At 47.4% G+C, this 19625-nt stretch overlaps 1 protein-coding gene across 1 annotated transcript in view; it reads left to right on the top strand.

Annotated features, from left to right (window-relative positions):
* The first annotated feature begins 1155 nt into the window (after positions 1-1155).
* KLB (klotho beta) overlaps positions 1156-19625 on the top strand; it is a 49048-nt gene continuing 30578 nt past the window's right edge. Inside the window, exon 1 of the mRNA XM_082243891.1 lies at positions 1156-2050. Within this exon, the coding sequence (XP_082100017.1) occupies positions 1313-2050 (738 nt within the window). The 5' untranslated portion in view covers positions 1156-1312. The remainder of the gene's footprint in view (positions 2051-19625) is intronic.

The raw sequence follows: 19625 nt of genomic DNA, 5'->3' as shown, positions 1-19625 counted from the left end.
AGAGATAGGAAAGCTGCAGTTAAACAGTCATTTGTGGAACTACAAATGTCAGTATTCCCTGTGATTCAGGAGATGCAGAGGTGATATGAGTTGGGAAATGTAGTGCTAGGGAAACTGGGAGCACAGTCATTTGTGGAACTACAAGTCTCAGTGTGCTTTGTGAGCCAGGGAATGCAGAGGACATGTGATTCAGGGGATGCAGAGAAAGGAAGGCTGCAGTTAAACAGTCATTTGTGGAACTACAAGTCTCAATATTCCCTGTGAGTCAGGAGATGCAGAGGTGATATGAGTTGGGAAATGTAGTGCTAGGGAAACTGGGAGCACAGAGTCATTTGTGGAACTACAAGTCTCAGTGTGCTTTGTGAGCCAGGGGATGCAGAGGACATGTGATTCGGGGGATGCAGAGATGGGAAGACTGCGGTTAAACAGTCATTTTTGGAACTACAAATCTCAGTATTCCCTGTGAGTCAGGAGATGCAGAGGTAATATGAGTTGGGAAATGTAGTGCCGGAGAAACTGGGAGCACAGAATTATTTGTGGAACTACAAGTCTCAGAATATCTTGGGAGTTAGGGACGGATGGAGGCAAGCTGTGTCTTGTAGTTCCAGGTCATCTCATGGATTTGTTGTTCTTTAACAAATATTAAGAGGTTAGAAGGGTAGACTTGCTCTTGTAGTATACACAAAAAGCTATGTAACAGGGCATGCTTAGTTTTGTGGTTCCACTGAATCTTTTCAATTTGTAACAACAAGGCATGCTTAGTCTTGCAGTCCCTAAAACTTATTTCAGAAATTGGCAATGTGTGCACAAACCTATAATGCCTGATAGCTTGGGTATAAAGACCAGTAGAGTTTATACCTCAAATTATAGGTTGGGAGGGCATGCTGGGCTTTCTAGTTTTACAGTAAGCTTAGAATCTAGCATATCATTCTAAAACATGCGCTTCCACTATTGATGGATCTTATAGCTAAAGAAGCTATTATAATACAGAGGTGTGTAGGTAGGTGTGTGAGTTCTCCTAGGATAGGTAACATATTGGCCAGGAATATCTAGCTACCAATAGAGCTGATACAAGGACTCACCGCCCCCTCCGTCAGCGACCCCTCCTGAGCACACAGTTCAAGCTAATCATTGACAGCACTTTTACAATTCAGTTCTATAGAGCAGCTGAGATAAGACAGCGCTGCCTGCAGAAGTCAGCAGAGTCAGTGGGACATCTATTCTCTCTGAGGACCCTCAGCCATTGAATGGAAGGCTGCTCATCCTAATGCATAAAAGAAGACCCCAAACCAGGAGACCATAGAGGGGGACCATGGATTCAATTTGGCTGAAAGGCTGCTGGATCTTTGTGGTTTTGCTTTGCACAGGACAAGTCGCAGGTAGACCAGGAGAAGGCAGAAAAGTCTGGGAAAGGATGAGTCAGGTGAACCCCTTAAATAAAAGCCAACTCTTTACTTATGGAACCTTCCCCAGCGACTTTCTATGGGGTGTAGGGAGTTCTTCTCTGCAGGTGGAAGAAGATCACTCCACCAGAGGACAATCAGTATGGGACCAGTATATGAAATCTCGCCAGCCCTTGCTGGCAAACCGCACATCTGGGCACCGTGAAGGCATCTCAGATAGCTTCCTTAGAGAAGAGCTACCAGCCTTGGAGTTACTAGGGGTGGATTTTTACCATTTCTCCTTGTCATGGCCAAGGCTTTTCCCACAGGGAAATAACATCCCCAGCGAGCAGGGAATCCTCTACTACAACCGTATCATCAATGTTCTCCTTAGTAAGCACAAAGAGCCCATCATCACCCTGTACCACTGGGACCTACCTGTGCCCATCCAGGAGCAGTACGGCGGCTGGGCAAACCAGAGTGTCATCCACCTCTTCAATGAGTATGCAACTTTCTGCTTCCAGCAGTTTGGCGATCGGGTGAAATATTGGATCACCATGCACAACCCCTATCTAGTAGCCTGGCATGGGTATGGCACAGGGACCCATGCGCCTTGGGTAAAAGGAGGAGCTGCAAAGGTGGCAGCAGTGACCCACAACCTCATCAAGGTAAATCAATGTATAGCCAAGTGCTTCTCTGCTGTCATTTCTATTACTTGTTTATGTCATATTTACTACCTATCTTTGGGTGCTTGTCAGTTTATCTCAAGTGTCCTCATAGAGTCTGTAGAGTTATTGGCAGAGCCCTTTTACCACTATTATTATTATTATACAGGATTTATATAGCAATAGTTTGCGCAGCGCTTTACAATATGAGGGAAGACAATGCAGTTACAATACAATTCAATGCAGGAGGAATTAGAGGGCCCTGCTCCTTAGAGCTTACAATCTAGAAGCCATCAATTTACATATAAAAATATTAACATGCTCATACTTCCAAAAGAATACTGGCTTTAGATATACCAAGGGATTTTGTAGAAAATCTTTTGTATGTTCATTAATTCAACATTTGCAAAGAACTCCTACTGTTTTTTAAACACTGATCTGAATACAATACATAAAAAATGCCAGGTTAAATTATTATAAACGCAAACATTTAATATAAGCGCCGGTTCACATTTGTGAGATCACAGAGATCACATGTAATTCGGAGCGCACTGCTCCTAAAATTACATGTGATGTCTGTGCGGTGCAAATTCAGCTATAGAGTTTGTATGGCTGAATTCGCATCGCAATCGCACTAAAACACGCACAGGACCCTTTTTTTGGTCCGCAGCAGAATCGGATCGCATGGTGGTTTACACTAGTGCGATCCGATTCTGTGCAAACTTTCAGATCGCACTACGATATGCAATCTGATCTGGGGGTGTCGTTAATTATTAATTGACAGCCCCAGCATATCGCATATGGTTCACACTGCCAGAGTGCGGATGCGATGCGGGAACACGCTGTATATTCGCAGCGTTCCCGCATTGCAGAAATGTGAACCGGCACTTATACAGCTTACCAATTCTTAGATGTGATGGCTGCATTTCGCTTTTTTTTAGGCTTTCTTTCTTTTATTTTCACCCAGTGATACTGACAGCATTTCTGTTGTGTTTCAACAGAACAAATTCTTCTAAAAATGTAGCAGTTGGTTTGGGACAAATCATTTAATACTGACAGGGGTGCTTACAATGATCAACGTTTATTTATGTAAAATCTTTATCCCAAAAGAAAAAAAAAACTGTTGCTTTAAGGCCTCTTGCACACTGCAGCTTAAAAAGCTCAGTACAGCTTTTTTTTTTCTGAGCTAAAATACAGCCCATTCATTGTAATATGCCTATGCACACAGGCGCGTAAATGAGTGCCGTGCATTCTTCAGTAAGAACAAAATAGAAAAATCTGCATTTTTGTACAGTAATTTGCACCCAATGCACACAAATGCATGCAAAAACGCGCGATTGCGAACACATGAACACGTACGAACATGCTGTTGATCTGAAAAATGCTAATTTGCATATTTTCCAAGAACGCGAAAATACATTTGCGTGAAAAGATACAAATCTGCGCAAAAAGACACGAATTTGCACAATTGAAAATGCACGCGAATGCGCAAATTTCAATAAGACAAAAACGCCTGAAATTTACAGCTGAAAAAGGAGATGCTCAAACAGGAGTATCGTATGTAAGAGGCCAAACTGCTTCAGTGTTAACTGAAGTTTGGCTTCATTTTGTTTAATGCATCTAAATTCGCAAGTCCATCAAACACTATCCTCCTCCCAGATTAGCAATGCCGTTGTCCAAAGGTGTCTCTGTTGCTTTTTGATCCAGAGGGTAGGTAGGCACCCTAATACAGGAGGTGTGTTACTGATCAGATCAACAGGAGAAAACAGATGGAAAAAAAAGCTTAGAAAAAGAAAACCAATGCAGACACCACATTTAATAAATGGTAAGCTGGAAAATGTTTTAGATCATTCAGTAAAAACAGATATAAAAAAAGCTTCAAAAAGAAAAGGAATACAGCGACCACATTCATTTCATTTTTGGTTTTGGATTTAAAACCACTTTAAACCCTCATTTTTGAAGCACTTTCAGCAGCTTATTAAGCCCTAGTTCACACCAGTGCGACTTGTCATGCAGCTTGAGAGTTCAAAGTCACATGACAGGTCGCACCTCATTAGCGGCAATAAAAGCCTTCTAATTGCTATGAGTCAAGTTGCAGCCACTTTGAAAAACTCCCTGCACTATTTTTGTGCGACTTCATTGTGACTTGCATTGACACCTGTTAAATGAAGTCACACAGAGTGTCAGCAAGCCACCATGCAGCTGCACTGAAAAGTTGCCTTTGAGGTCGCACGTAGTAGCTTGAAACCAGGGCTTAATCGCTTACTGAATATACAGCTTTTTTATGTTTTAATACTTGCCTGTGTTCCTGTTTAGGCTGGTGCCATGACTGTTGTCCTAGGTTTTCTGCTTCAGGGTGGTTTCTTTCTCATGCAGCATTATATGGAGCCACCCTTGCATGCAAGAACTAGAGTTGTATCTTCCTACACTTTGTGCATCAATAGAAACACACAGCCCCATAGTTTGGGATAGCAAGACACTCCCCTGCTCCTCCTTCCTCTTCCCCAAGCTAACAGACTAACAGGAGACTGCACTGTTCACTGGTAGCTTTTTTTGTGAAAACAGGAATTTCAGGGATGTAGCACTGAGGAGCCAGCAGCACTGAAAGTTGTAAACTGCAAGTGCTGGGATAAGAATTTTAACAAATCATTTACTAGGGAATGTTTGTTTGTTTTTGTTTTTTGTTTTTTTAGTTCAATGTTAAGCTAAAAAAACAAATGTCAAAATGTCCTTTTTTTTTAGTTTTGTATAGAGTGGTTAGGGGACATTAGGACCTCTGTCAGGTTTTTCTCGCTGTTTGTGTCCCTGTTAGGAAAAAGTGAAGGGAGGTTAGGACAGAAACTGAGGAAAAAATCCAAACTTTTGAGCTCCCTCCTTCACATGGACAATCAAAGGTTTAGTAGTGGCCGCTCTGTCAATGTGAATGAATGACAAGCTGACATCATCTGGATATGTGAGTAAATGCACATGCAAAGGTTACCTGTGCTTAGGGTTGGATGATCACCCAACTGCATGTGCATTTGCGCTTGGACAGCCAGCGACATTTCTGACTAATGCAGCTTGTTATTCACATAGGCAGAGCAGCCACAGCTAAATGTATATACCAGCGATTCCAGCTGCAAGAATCTGCTTCTACATGCTGCTGAGACTTGCTGATTGGCCCTAATTGCCCATGTGAATGAGACCTAACATCTCCTGCTCTATCCAAATTAAACAAAGTTTTGGCTTGAAGTGATATTAAAGCTTCAGTTTTTTTTTTTTTTTTTTTTTTAATTAAAATAAAAAACATGGTATACTTACCTGCTCTGTCCAATGGTTTTGCGCAGAGCAGCCCTGATTCTCTTCTCCTGGGGTCCCCTACCAGCGCTCCTGGTTCCTCCTCTTTGGCGAGTGCCCCCATAGAAAGCAGCTTACTATGGGGACACTCATGTAGGCTCTTGTTAAAGCTGCCCTGTCTGCGTCTATCTGTAAGCACAGACAGTGCTTCGTCACAGGATTTGATTGACAGCAGAGGGAGCCAATGGATTTTGTTGCTATCGATCTGAAAAGAAAGCAATGGTACTGGTGCAAAAGGATGGGTTTGGGACCCACTCAGTGGCGTACCAGGGGGGGGGGCGGGGGGCGCACTGGGGGTGTCAGCCGGTGTCCTGCCCGGCGTGTTCCGTATCGCTGTGAAGGCAGCTCCTTCAGTCAGCGCTGCGCTGCGGGGGGGCGTAACGGCGGCGGGAATAAGGGGCGGAGCCGCGGTGGGAATAAGGGGCGGAGCCGCGGCGGGAGAAGGGGGCGGGGCCTCGGTGGGACGAAGGGGCGGAGTCTCAGCCTCAGCAGGAAGAAGGTGAGTGCCGAAGTGTGTGTGCTGAATAGGAGGGGGATGGGGCAGCTGCATATGAGGAATTCATCTTTCCCTAGCTCCCTGTCCCCTTCAGTGCTCTCCACCCCCTGGTTTTCCCTGCCCACCCCTCAAGTGCTACCTGTCCTCCCCACAGTGCTCTCCACCCCCTGGTTTTCTCTGCCCACCCCCCAAGTGCTACCTGTCCTCCCCACAGTGCTCTCCACCCCCTGGTTTTCTCTGCCCACCCCCCAAGTGCTACCTGTCCTCCCCAGTGCTCTCCACCCCCTGGTTTTCCCTGCCCACCCCCAAGTGCTACCTGACCTCCCCACAGTGCTCTCCACCCCCTGGTTTTCTCTGCCCACCCCCCAAGTGCTACCTGTCCTCCCCACAGTGCTCTCCACCCCCTGGTTTTCTCTGCCCACCCCCCAAGTGCTACCTGTCCTCCCCAGTGCTCTCCACCCCCTGGTTTTCTCTGCCCACCCCCCAAGTGCTACCTGTCCTCCCCACAGTGCTCTCCACCCCCTGGTTTTCTCTGCCCACCCCCCAAGTGCTACCTGTCCTCCCCACAGTGCTCTCCACCCCCTGGTTTTCTCTGCCCACCCCCCAAGTGCTACCTGTCCTCCCCAGTGCTCTCCACCCCCTGGTTTTCCCTGCCCACCCCCAAGTGCTACCTGTCCTCCCCACAGTGCTCTCCACCCCCTGGTTTTCTCTGCCCACCCCCCAAGTGCTACCTGTCCTCCCCAGTGCTCTCCACCCCCTGGTTTTCCCTGCCCACCCCCAAGTGCTACCTGTCCTCCCCACAGTGCTCTCCACCTCCCTGGTTTTCCCTGCCCCCCCCCAAGTGCTACCTGTCCTCCCCACAGTGCTCTCCACCCCCTGGTTTTCTCTGCCCACCCCCAAGTGCTACCTGTCCTCCCCACAGTGCTCTCCACCCCCTGGTTTTCTCTGCCCACCCCCCAAGTGCTACCTGTCCTCCCCACAGTGCTCTCCACCCCCTGGTTTTCTCTGCCCACCCCCAAGTGCTACCTGTCCTCCCCACAGTGCTCTCCACCCCCTGGTTTTCTCTGCCCACCCCCCAAGTGCTACCTGTCCTCCCCAGTGCTCTCCACCCCCTGGTTTTCTCTACCCACCCCCCAAGTGCTACCTGTCCTCCCCACAGTGCTCTCCACCCCCTGGTTTTCTCTGCCCACCCCCCAAGTGCTACCTGTCCTCCCCACAGTGCTCTCCACCCCCTGGTTTTCTCTGCCCACCCCCCAAGTGCTACCTGTCCTCCCCAGTGCTCTCCACCCCCTGGTTTTCTCTACCCACCCCCCAAGTGCTACCTGTCCTCCCCACAGTGCTCTCCACCCCCTGGTTTTCCCTGCCCACCCCCAAGTGCTACCTGTCCTCCCCACAGTGCTCTCCACACCCTGGTTTTCTCTGCCCACCCCCCAAGTGCTACCTGTCCTCCCCACAGTGCTCTCCACCCCCTGGTTTTCTCTGCCCACCCCCTAAGTGCTACCTGTCCCCCCCCCCACAGTGCTCTCCACCCCCTGGTTTTCCCTGCCCACCCCCCAAGTGCTACCTGTCCTCCCCAGTGCTCTCCACCCCCTGGTTTTCTCTGCCCACCCCCCAAGTGCTACCTGTCCTCCCCACAGTGCTCTCCACCCCCTGGTTTTCCCTGCCCACCCCCCAAGTGCTACCTGTCCTCCCCACAGTGCTCTCCACCCCCTGGTTTTCTCTGCCCACCCCCCAAGTGCTACCTGTCCTCCCCACAGTGCTCTCCACCCCCTGGTTTTCTCTGCCCACCCCCCAAGTGCTACCTGTCCTCCCCACAGTGCTCTCCACCCCCTGGTTTTCTCTGCCCACCCCCCAAGTGCTACCTGTCCTCCCCACAGTGCTCTCCACCCCCTGGTTTTCTCTGCCCACCCCCCAAGTGCTACCTGTCCTCCCCAGTGCTCTCCACCCCCTGGTTTTCTCTGCCCACCCCCAAGTGCTACCTGTCCTCCCCACAGTGCTCTCCACCCCCTGGTTTTCTCTGCCCACCCCCCAAGTGCTACCTGTCCTCCCCACAGTGCTCTCCACCCCCTGGTTTTCTCTGCCCACCCCCCAAGTGCTACCTGTCCTCCCCAGTGCTCTCCACCCCCTGGTTTTCTCTGCCCACCCCCCAAGTGCTACCTGTCCTCCCCACAGTGCTCTCCACCCCCTGGTTTTCCCTGCCCACCCCCAAGTGCTACCTGTCCTCCCCACAGTGCTCTCCACCCCCTGGTTTTCTCTGCCCACCCCCCAAGTGCTACCTGTCCTCCCCAGTGCTCTCCACCCCCTGGGTTTCTCTGCCCACCCCCCAAGTGCTACCTGTCCTCCCCACAGTGCTCTCCACCCCCTGGTTTTCTCTGCCCACCCCCCAAGTGCTACCTGTCCTCCCCACAGTGCTCTCCACCCCCTGGTTTTCTCTGCCCACCCCCCAAGTGCTACCTGTCCTCCCTAGTGCTCTCCACCCCCTGGTTTTCTCTGCCCACCCCCCAAGTGCTACCTGTCCTCCCCACAGTGCTCTCCACCCCCTGGTTTTCCCTGCCCACCCCCAAGTACTACCTGTCCTCTCCACAGTGCTCTCCACCCCCTGGTTTTCTCTGCCCACCCCCCAAGTGCTACCTGTCCTCCCCACAGTGCTCTCCACCCCCTGGTTTTCTCTGCCCACCCCCCAAGTGCTACCTGTCCCCCCCCCACAGTGCTCTCCACCCCCTGGTTTTCCCTGCCCACCCCCCAAGTGCTACCTGTCCTCCCCAGTGCTCTCCACCCCCTGGTTTTCTCTGCCCACCCCCCAAGTGCTACCTGTCCTCCCCACAGTGCTCTCCACCCCCTGGTTTTCTCTGCCCACCCCCCAAGTGCTACCTGTCCTCCCCAGTGCTCTCCACCCCCTGGTTTTCCCTGCCCACCCCCCAAGTGCTACCTGTCCTCCCCACAGTGCTCTCCACCCCCTGGTTTTCTCTGCCCACCCCCCAAGTGCTACCTGTCCTCCCCACAGTGCTCTCCACCCCCTGGTTTTCCCTGCCCACCCCCCAAGTGCTACCTGTCCTCCCCAGTGCTCTCCACCCCCTGGTTTTCCCTGCCCACCCCCCAAGTGCTACCTGTCCTCCCCACAGTGCTCTCCACCCCCTGGTTTTCCCTGCCCACCCCCAAGTGCTACCTGTCCTCCCCACAGTGCTCTCCACCCCCTGGTTTTCCCTGCCCACCCCCCAAGTGCTACCTGTCCTCCCCAGTGCTCTCCACCCCCTGGTTTTCTCTGCCCACCCCCCAAGTGCTACCTGTCCTCCCCACAGTGCTCTCCACCCCCTGGTTTTCCCTGCCCACCCCCCAAGTGCTACCTGTCCCCCCCCCCCCAGTGCTCTCCACCCCCCTGGTTTTCCCTGCCCACCCCCCAAGTGCCTCCTGCCCCCCCAGTGCTCTCCACCCCCCTGGTTTTCCCTGCCCACCCCCCAAGTGCTCCCTGCCCCCCCCCCCCCCAGTGCTCTCCACCCCCTGCGCCTTTCAACCAACCCTGCAATGCTTTCCAAACCCCCTCTTAATTCTCTCCAGCCCCCCCCCCACCGTGCCCTTCAGCTCCTCCAGTGCTCTCTGCTTCGCCTGTGCTCTCCGGCCCCCCTAGTGCTCTTCTAACTTCTATCATGTCCTCAGTCTCTGACCAACTCCTGTATCATGTCTGCAGTCTCTGACCATCTCCTGTATCATGTCTGCAGTCTCTGACTATCTCCTGTACCATGTCTGCAGTCTCTGACCATCTCCTGTATCATGTCTGCAGTCTCTGACCATCTCCTGTATCATGTCTGCAGTCTCTGACCATCTCCTGTATCATGTCTGCAGTCTCTGAGCATCTTCTGTATCATGTCCTCAGTCTCTGACCATCTCCTGTATCATGTCCTCAGTTTCTGACCATCTCCTGTATCATGTCTGCAGTCTCTGACCATCTCCTGTATCATGTCTGCAGTCTCTGACCATCTCCTGTATCAAGTCTGTAGTCTCTGACCATCTCCTGTATCAAGTCTGTAGTCTCTGACCATCTCCTGTATCGCTGTCTGCAGTCTCTGACCATCTCCTGTACCATGTCTGCAGTCTCTATTTATGCTGAAGGTAGGACTGTGCAGGGGAGGCAGAGAGTGCAAAAGGAGGAACTGTGATTAGAGAGATGGGGGAGGGGGCAGACGGCAAGGGGCACTGTGTGGGGGGCTGTGAAATTTGTGCAATAAATATTCTTGAAAACATTACAAATTTCTGTGGGTGTTTTTACATTTTAAAGTTGTAGGGGGGGGGGGGGGGGGTGCCAGATATGGGATCCGCCCCGGGTGCCAAATGCTCTAGGTACGCCACTGGACCCACTGATTCTGCTGGCAGTATCCCCAGAAGCCATAACTGGTAGAGGCCATCCTGAACTCTCACTCTGTGGATGGGGATGATTTCTCACTATGCCTACCATGTTTTTATGCCCTGTTGTTTCCTATGTTTGTGAGTACCATCACTTCTGTTTTTATTAATAAATCCCTTCATGCTGCACTTAGTTTGGCACCTGTGCTCTTTCCTTTGTTGCTATCAATCTGCCCGTAGACAAGGCAGAAAGCAGAGAGAGCCACTGCTCTCATACACAGTGCTGGTTCGAGATTGGGTTCAGGTAAGTATAGGGGGGGGGGGGGGGACATTGCTCTGTTATAGTAGTGGTCTGAGGAGATAAGTAGACAAATGATAGATAGATAGATAGATAGATAGATAGATAGATAGATAGATAGATAGATAGATAGATAGATAGATAGATAGATAGATAGATAGATAGATAGATAGATAGATATGGAGTAATGAACAATATGTAGCAAGCTATAGCAACCTAACTGCAACCTGCCAGGTTTTAGGTTTGGCTTGTATAGTAATAGCATTTGACAGTTAACATATGACTTATTTTGGAAAAAGAAACTGTTAACATTGATACATTCAAATACTTTGTTACCTTGTGAAAGTTGGTTTAGTGAAAATATCAACAATGACATTGAAAACACATGAACCAGGAGATTCACTTACAGACAGTAAACGTTTGGTGAATGTCAAATTCACTGCTTTATAAGAGCCAATTCACACTGTGGCGACTTGCAGGCGACCTGGTCGCCTGACAAGTCGCCGCGGGTCGCCTGCCATAGATTAGCACAGGACCCGTTCTAATAGGAGCTACACAAGTCGCTCCGTCTTAGAAAAAGGGTCCTGAGCTACTTTGGGGCGACCTGGAGCGACCTGCATTGACTTCAATGATATGAAGTCCGTGCATTCCTCTCCGAGGTCGTGGTGCGAGCTGCGCACCGCGACTTCACAGGTTGCCCCGGCAAGTCGGGTCGCGCCTATGTGAACCGGCTCTGAATGTACCCCCAAAGTATTTTTTCCCAAGTAGTTATGCACATTTCTTGCTTTGAAAAACAGAAAAGGATTGAATTTTCCTGTATCAGTGTAAAATAGCAATATATAAGGAATGTAGTTTAAAGAGGATGTAAACTTTCACATATACCCAGTAAAGTGAACAGCCTCAGATGAAACACAGGGATGAAACAAATCTCTCTACATAAGTTTTACATGTATATCTGCTGTCTTCAGCTTGCTATACTCTTTAGAAAGTGCAGATCGTGTTACAAATTGTTCCTCCTGCTTCAGCTGTGGGAGGGGAGTCCTGGCAAACACTGTGTGACAGCTGATTGGATGAAAGGCACCCCCCCCCCCTTACATATAGGCAGAAAAAAGAAGATATTTGCAGAGCTGTGCTGTGAAAAAACCAGCTCTCTGCTAATCACCCACTCCGACAAACATTTTAAGCTGCTTTTATCTCCTGTGTCAGAGAGCATGTCAGAAGTTATAATGCTGATAACCAGGGCCATGGATAGGGCAGTACAACCAGTCCTGTTGTACCAGGCCCGACCCCATCAGCTCCACAAGGGGCCCGGGCAGCATTACAGTTAATTTCTGCATGTTAAAACAAATAAGACTTTCTAAACTTTTCTCTTACTTTTACTTGCTTAGGGGGTGTAATTACATTTTCCTGGGCCCCATCAGGTCAACAGAGAGGCCCAGGAGGTTAGTACAGTGACATGACCTTTTCATCATTTTCGGGGGTGCATGTGTACCGCGTTGATCTGCTGCCATAAAGTCCCGGCTGCTGCTGCCCACTGCCTTACCTGGCGGAGGGATACAATAATGCTCAGCTCCCGCCTCCTGTCCTCAGGTGCTGAGAGTGATGTGAGGCGGCAGGCAGCTCAGCAGCTGACAAGGAGCAGCAGGAGGACAGAGTGGCTGCACTGCCTAAAGTTAGTGAAGAATAGAGGATAGAGTCCTCACTGTGTCCTGTGATCATTAGCATGAAAATCACACAGGCAGCACAGTCAGCAGGTGCCCTGTCACAGCGCCACATGGCTGCTGGGGGTGCTGACTTTATAAGGCATCTGCTGACTGTGCTGCCTGTGTGATTTTCTTGTGATGATCATAGGACACAATGAGATGCTACTTTAAACTTGCATTTGGGGGGGGGGGGGGCAGTAAACATATGCAGCTAAACTACATTTTTACCCCGCCCCCCAAACCCCTCCTCTTCAACCGCTTCCTGCCCAGTGATGTACCAGTACTTCACTGGATTGGAAGAGTGATATCTTGGTCATCGCTGCAGCAATGATTATAATATTTTTTAGCCTCAGCGATTTTGCACAAAGTTTAAGTAATCCTAGTGGCTAAGAAGTCACTGGATTTGCTTCACAGGTGGCAGAAGGGTAAGTGGATTTCATCATTGGTTTCTGTCTAATGTATCCAAGCCATTACCGGTTTGAACAAGCTACATTTTTCAATCTGATCAATATGATCTTGGTTTGATTGGATGCTTTGGAGGCCAGAGGAGAGACACGGGAAAATAAAGAGGACCTGTCATGGCCCATGCTATCACAGGGGATGTGGTTCACCCTATCTGGTAGCAATAAAAGAGATTTTAAAAAATGTAACGATACAGTGTAAAAAAAGGAAATAAAAAAATAATAAAATAAAATGTAAAACATTTTTAAAGCCCCTGTGCTCGTGTGCAATTGAAAACGCACACGTTGGTCCCGCACGCATATGTAAAGGGTGACAAACCTGCATTTTGTTTTGAGGCGGAGCCAGGGGTGGGGTCGAGGGTGGGGTTGAAGGGGGCCCTGTCAGGTAGGCTGTACAGGGCCCCGTCATTTCTAACAGCAGCCCTGCTGATAATGGAAGAACGGAGAAGCTGAAAATAACTGGACTTAGTTCTTTGGAGAGAGATAAATAAACACTACAGATATATGTGCCCAGGTCAAATTTCATAAATCGGGTTTACATTTACTTTAAAGGTACAGTATATTGTGCCCGGAGACACAAAAAAGGTGGCCAGATGATTGGAACAATCAATCAGAGCTCTCATTCTATAGACATATAACATCAGCTGAGTATGTTTATGCCCTGTGCAGACTTCTCTGAAGGCAGCTAAGATCTGTCATCTTGGAAATGTTGGGACAGATCAAAAGGATCCCATATATGCAGACAATCATTTTCTGATTTGATTATTGTTGATTAGACCAGGTGATAATTGTCTTATATCTAAGTGAACGTTATCATTCCAAAAGCATGTAAACATAGTGGTGCCTTCATAGTCATCTCCCTTAGCAGTTCCAAGCTGTGGGTTTGTAAATGATATAGAAGGCAGCAGCAATACAGATTTCCTCTGCTGGTTACTCAGAATGAGCACAATGGACAGTAAAAATAAAAGCGACTTTTTCTTTGGTTTAACCTGTTCTTCAGTACTACTACCTAGCTTTACAAATACTACATAGCTAGTTTGTTTAACCTCTTGCCAATCACACATTTGCTGCCACTGCCTTATGAGAAAAGGTGCAGAATCTCAAGCTGTCTCACAAGGAATCCTCCTCAGTGCCATCTCAACAGCATTATAGGCCCCCGGGCAATGCAGTGCACTGGAGCCCTGCCTCCACAATCACCCACGAGAATAAAAATGCAAATTATCGATAAGGCTATACAGTATTTATTGGTACAGCAGTGCCAGGCTCAGGACAGCTTCCAGGTTCGACGGCTGGGTCCGGTGAACACACACACGGACGGGAGTCAGACTCAACTGTCCTGCTTGCGCCTGTTCCTGTGGAGGCGGACAGGCATTCCTGCAGTTGTGGGCTCCCCCAACACGGCCCAAGTGTCCTGACAGCAGCGCAGGGCCAACAGGAGCTTGCCATCTACTTAGTTCAGGATGCATACTGGAGTCGGGACTAATGCTTGGCTGGGGTTGGGTCACTGGGCAGGTGGGGCTCCCTGTGCAGGTGGGGCCCCAGGGCAATTGCCCAGCGTGCCCATTCAGTAAGACAGCCCTGATCCTCCTCTGTTAGCATGGATGGCTGCTTGGGACTCCAAACTGCAGTGTCTCCCCTTCTCAACAGAGTGAAATCAGTCTCAAGCTGTCTCTCAAGAAATCCTTTTCTGCCCGTGTGGATGGCCATTCCAGACTTCAAAGGAGGATGATTCACCCACAGATAAAAAAACATTCTTATAGTGTAAAATTCTTATAAAGTCATTTACTAAAATAACTACTATACTCACAAATAACAAGTAAATAGAATCGGGCATCAAGACATAAATCTGATCCAGGCCCCAGTAAACTAAAAGTATGGTGTACACAGTGGTGGTTAACAGCAGGTGTCTAGTAGTCCCAGTACACACAGAGTGAACTGGCTGTGTATACAGTGCTTTTAGTTTACTGGGGGCCACACCAGATTTATGTCTTGATACCTGCTTTTATGCACTTGTTAATTGTGAATATAATGGTTGTTTTAATACATTACTTTACAAGAATCTATTGCACTATGCAAGCATTTCCTTTCTGGGGGTGAATCATCCTCCGTTGGAGTCTGGAACAGCCATCCACATAGGCAGAAAAATAGTTCTTGAGAGACAGCTGGAGCCTAGCTTCACTCTATTGAAGAGGGGAGACACTGCAGTTTGGAGTCCCAAATGTGGATGTGACAGGAGACTAACAGTGGTGGTTGCTAGGACCACCGGCTTCCCAGCAACCAATTATGTGCTTTGCAGCTGCGCACAATGGGAGGAAACTTCGTCTGTGCATAGCTGCTCCATCAGTTCTGCCCCCAAAATGCACTTTCGCCTGTGTAGACAAAAATCCTTGTACAGGCCCTTTTCTGAGCAGCCATCCATGCTATTAGAGGAAGATTCCTTGTGAGACAGTTTGAGCTTGTGTGTGGCTTTTCTGGAGAAAGAAGGGCATTTTAGTGTGGTGAGTGCGGATCTGATTATTGTGGTAAAAGGAATCACTGTGGATTGTTTTGGGGTGGTGGACAGGAGGACATTTATCACTGGGTGGAAAGTTTTTTGTTGCAAGATGCATGATATTTTTTCACAGAAGAGAGAAATGAGAGGTTAGGGTGGACACTTTGTTTATTTTCACATTTGTTTATTGAACATTTTGTATCACTATTAGATTTGTGTTTTTTTTTTCCAAGTAAGCACATGACACCGTTGTATTTTTATCTTTATGTACTAGTAGTATGTTTTTATTGATGCAATGTTATTTGGATCACTTTAAATGTTTTTTTTAATAATATTGTGAGTTATATATCACTGCGCTGTACTACATATGAAGCATTATAGATTTCATTTATTTTATTATACTTTTTAGGGCTATCAAGAATAGCAGTGATTCTGGTTGCTGGTGTTTCACATTTTTTTTTTGATTATCACATGGTTAATTTGAGATATATATATCTATACTTATCCATTTATCGCGGAGTGGGTATTGTTTCTTTTAGTTTACTGTATATGCATTACGCGGATGGCAACAGGTTTAAGAAATTCACCCTCATGTGAAGCTAGGTAGTAGTACTGAAGAACAGGTTACAGCAATGTAGAAGTTGCTTTTATTTTTACCATCTATGACAGGTGTATTGAATTACAGTTCACCAAGGTCCAGTCAATAAAATTTTCTTCTAGCAGAGGTCCGAATATCATGTCGGTACCGTTGCGCATTTTCAAGTGCGCCAAATTGCATGTTGCTGCAGCACCATGCGGCTAGGTGCGGCGCAATTTTTTAATAATAGGTAAAGGACTTCTTTCTGTGTTTCTTGTGTGTAGTGCAGCCCATGACGTGTGCACCCAATGCACATGCACAGATCTTAACCCACTCTTACATCAGCGTCCTCAGTCCCCACTGCACATCAGCCCCCTCCCCCTTCACAACAAGATCCCCTCTTGATGAGTGTCTTCAGCTCCCCCTTTACATCATCCCCCTCCGCCCCTTTCACAGTAGTGTTTCCCACAGTTCCTTGACATCAACCCCCATTAACAGTAATGTCCTCTGCCCCTATTTACACCATTCCTCACATTCCAGTCCTCAGCTCCCCCCCCCCCCCCCCCCCACAGTCCAATCCTTAGCCCTGTTTAAAGCAGATTTCCGACCTCGGAAATTTTTTTTCAATAAAAATACCCCCGGGACAGTCAGGGCTAATACATTCCATAATGGATAGCCTCTGAACTGTCCCAGGTCGCACTTACCTTTTAGAAGAAATAGTTTCTTCTCCAGCACTGCCATCTCAGGTGTGGGCAGCTGAAGCCAGCGCGTCCTCTTCTGCGTCCTCTTCCGTGTCCAGAATTCCCTGCACAGCTTCTGGGCATGCCCAGAGGCTGTTTAGCAGGGAATGACACGCCTGCTCAGGAACTAAAGAGCGGGGCCGGTGCAGGTGCATTGACTCCTGGGAGCGATGACGTTCAGCTCCCAGGAATCAATGCAAGCAGGAAGTGATGGCGCGGGCCGCGGCCGAAGAGGGAGGAAATAGAAGGAAGGTAAGTATATTTTCTTCAAAAACAAGGTAAGTAAAGAAAAAAAAAATCGGGACTATCCATTTGTTTTTTAGGGGATTTACAGCAAGCGGATGGGCAAAAGTTGTTTTTGAGCCCGGAACTCTGCTTTAACTTAATCTCCCTCTCTGTCCTACCTTACACAGACAGATTGGAGGGAGACATGCTGCGCTGTCTGGATGGAGGCAGGCATTACAAGATAGTGATTGGCTGCTAGGACTGCCCTTCATCCTAGCAGCCAATCACCTGCTTCTTAACCTCGGGCAGCTCCGCCCTCCATCCAGAACTGTCCCGCCTCCCGCTGTGAGGATTACAAAGTGACGGCAGGGGGAAGAAAAGGCTCCTTAATGGTGGGACCACGGAAGTCTGAATGGTAGAGTAACACGGTCTGCATTTGGCCCACGGTCCGTCATTTAGTGATGCTTGATCTATGATATTGATGGTCTCCTGTGCAGGCACCTCCTGTTATCAGGGATAATGCTTTGTCTTTAATAGATCTCCTGCATTGTTACCCCATATCACACACTCTACTTGTGGAGACTAAAGGCTCGTACACACTTGACAGAAATCGGACAAAATATCCTCCGATTTTTCTCTCTCTTGCTCAGCGTTCATTACCGTTTTTAGTTGACAGTGCATAAATGTTCACGAAATTTCTCGTCCGATTTTTTTTTTTGTTCCCATACTTCCGGGTTGTCAGTAACTTCAGATCATGCGCGGTCTTTCGTATACGATTTTTCACGGACGTATTGCATACACATTAAACGAAAATTGGTCGTCTGGGGACAGACGATAAAAATGTTGCTGTTTGTCCCTCTGTTTTTTTTCATTGAAAATGTCGGCATCGGCTGCTGAAAGTTGTGGACACAGTAGCCGAAAATCGTACGATTTTACCTCGGACGGGAATTTTCGGCAGATTTTCTACTAGTGTGTACCTCACTTAAGAGCAGCTGCACAGATGCAAATTGCACAGCCATGGTTCACTGTTATCACATAAATGCAATGCTGTCAAGTTGAAAGGCATACGTGTAGGGAGAAAGTAGCTACAATAGACCACAGGAGATCAGCAATGCTAAGATGCAACAAATGATGAGGAAAGGAGAAAACTGGTATTTATTAAACCAAAAAAATGGCATTTTATGTTACATAATAGTTTTTTAATATGTTCAGTTGCAGTCTTGTGTCTGAGTACTTTTAGGCTGTTCAAAAACATCTAAGAATCGTTCGATGTATAGCAATGATCCAACTGCCTTAGAAGCAGATCTACTAAGAGCTGCAGAGTACTCCATAAATGAGAAAAGGTTGGCTTTGCAAACCTATTAAGTTGATGTTATTGCAGAGGGAGAACAATAATGAAAACCAAGACAAGTTTTCTAACCAGCAATATCAATGTTCCCATGCAGGAGAGCTTGTGACTGTGGGGTGACTGCCTTCAACCATTGACATGAGGCTGTTACCTAATCAGGCTGAATACAGTTGGACTGAGTGAATGTCATCTCATGTTTACAGCAGTGAATAGTGTTATCCTTGACCGCTATCTCATATGCATAATGGACTTATGTCAGGGACACCCAATATTTACCTTGTTCAGGTCAGTGCTGGCCAGACTCAACTTGCTTTCATTCTAAATCTACACTGAACGAAGGGTGTGTTCCCTACGTACCATAAGCCATTGGTATTAAAATATAACTTTTATTTGTATTCTATAAAACATTTCTGGACTGTATATATGTACAAAAAGGTAGGGTGAGTTTATTGGTTGGCGAATGGTGTAATGGTGATTAGTGCACTGACACTCAATAAGTTGTAATCAAGGCATGAGAGATGAGGATAGGGAAAGAGGGAACAACCAGGCTAATAACATGTGGGGCGTTCCTACAAAACAAACCCAATCAAAATCAGAGGGGCAAAAACCCTAAAAAAATACTTCTGGGTGCTATCACCTGTCAACTGTACTCCTGCTAGGTTTAGATCCCAAACAGCCCACGCGTGTACTCTGACCAGATAACACTCACAACTCTCTCTCATAGGATCTCATATTAGGCCTAGCTCAATAATATGGTCTGTTGGAGTCTGGGTAGCTACAAACCACTAGTTGGGTTAACTCCTCACATATTGGTTTCTCGGATCGTGAACAGAACCGCCATGATTCTGCTTGAATCATTGCAAATCGCAGGACACCCGTGCAAAGTTCTGGAGCTCACTGAGGAGGAAGAAAAACACATGGGGTTGCTATACTTAAAGCAAATAGACCGTTCACTTTGCAAGTGTGGTTGAATCCATTTTCCCCAGAGATTGGCGAATATGGTGAAGCTAACTTTGTAAGGAATGCCCAATTGGGTGCAAGGAAAATTTAAAAAATTGCATTTTTGTTTGCATAAAATTGGTTGATGAAAATCAGCAGAACTTCACTATGTTCACTAAGCTCTGGGGAAAATGAGTGCAACTGCACTTCTAAGCTGTTTGCCTTTAGTAAAGCCTTGTACACACAATGAGATTTTTGGACGAATGATTGTCTGTTTTTTTTTTTTTTTGGATGCCAATCTCCATATTGCAAATAAAAGAGGGTACAAAAATTACGAAAATTCTCATACGACAGAATAAAAATTTGGAAGCGATAAAATGTATTGTATTGTATTTATACTGTATTTTCGGATGAAAACTGAACGGATTAAAAGAAAATTGCACGATCTGGCATCATACGAGAAAAATTTTTGTGTTTGTCTTTTCGAATAATTTTGCATGAACTGTCATGATCGGCTCTTTAAAGCTGTGTACTAATAATCAGATTATCATACGATTGTTTTAAAAGTGATATTTTTTGTACGATTTTCTGATTGTGTGTACTAGGCTTAAGAAACAATTTAATCA

This window comes from Pelophylax lessonae (genome assembly GCF_965119305.1).
Source record: "Pelophylax lessonae genome assembly, chromosome: 1".
Taxonomy (NCBI): domain Eukaryota; kingdom Metazoa; phylum Chordata; class Amphibia; order Anura; family Ranidae; genus Pelophylax; species Pelophylax lessonae.
This window is presented reverse-complemented; position numbering and strand designations above follow the sequence as displayed.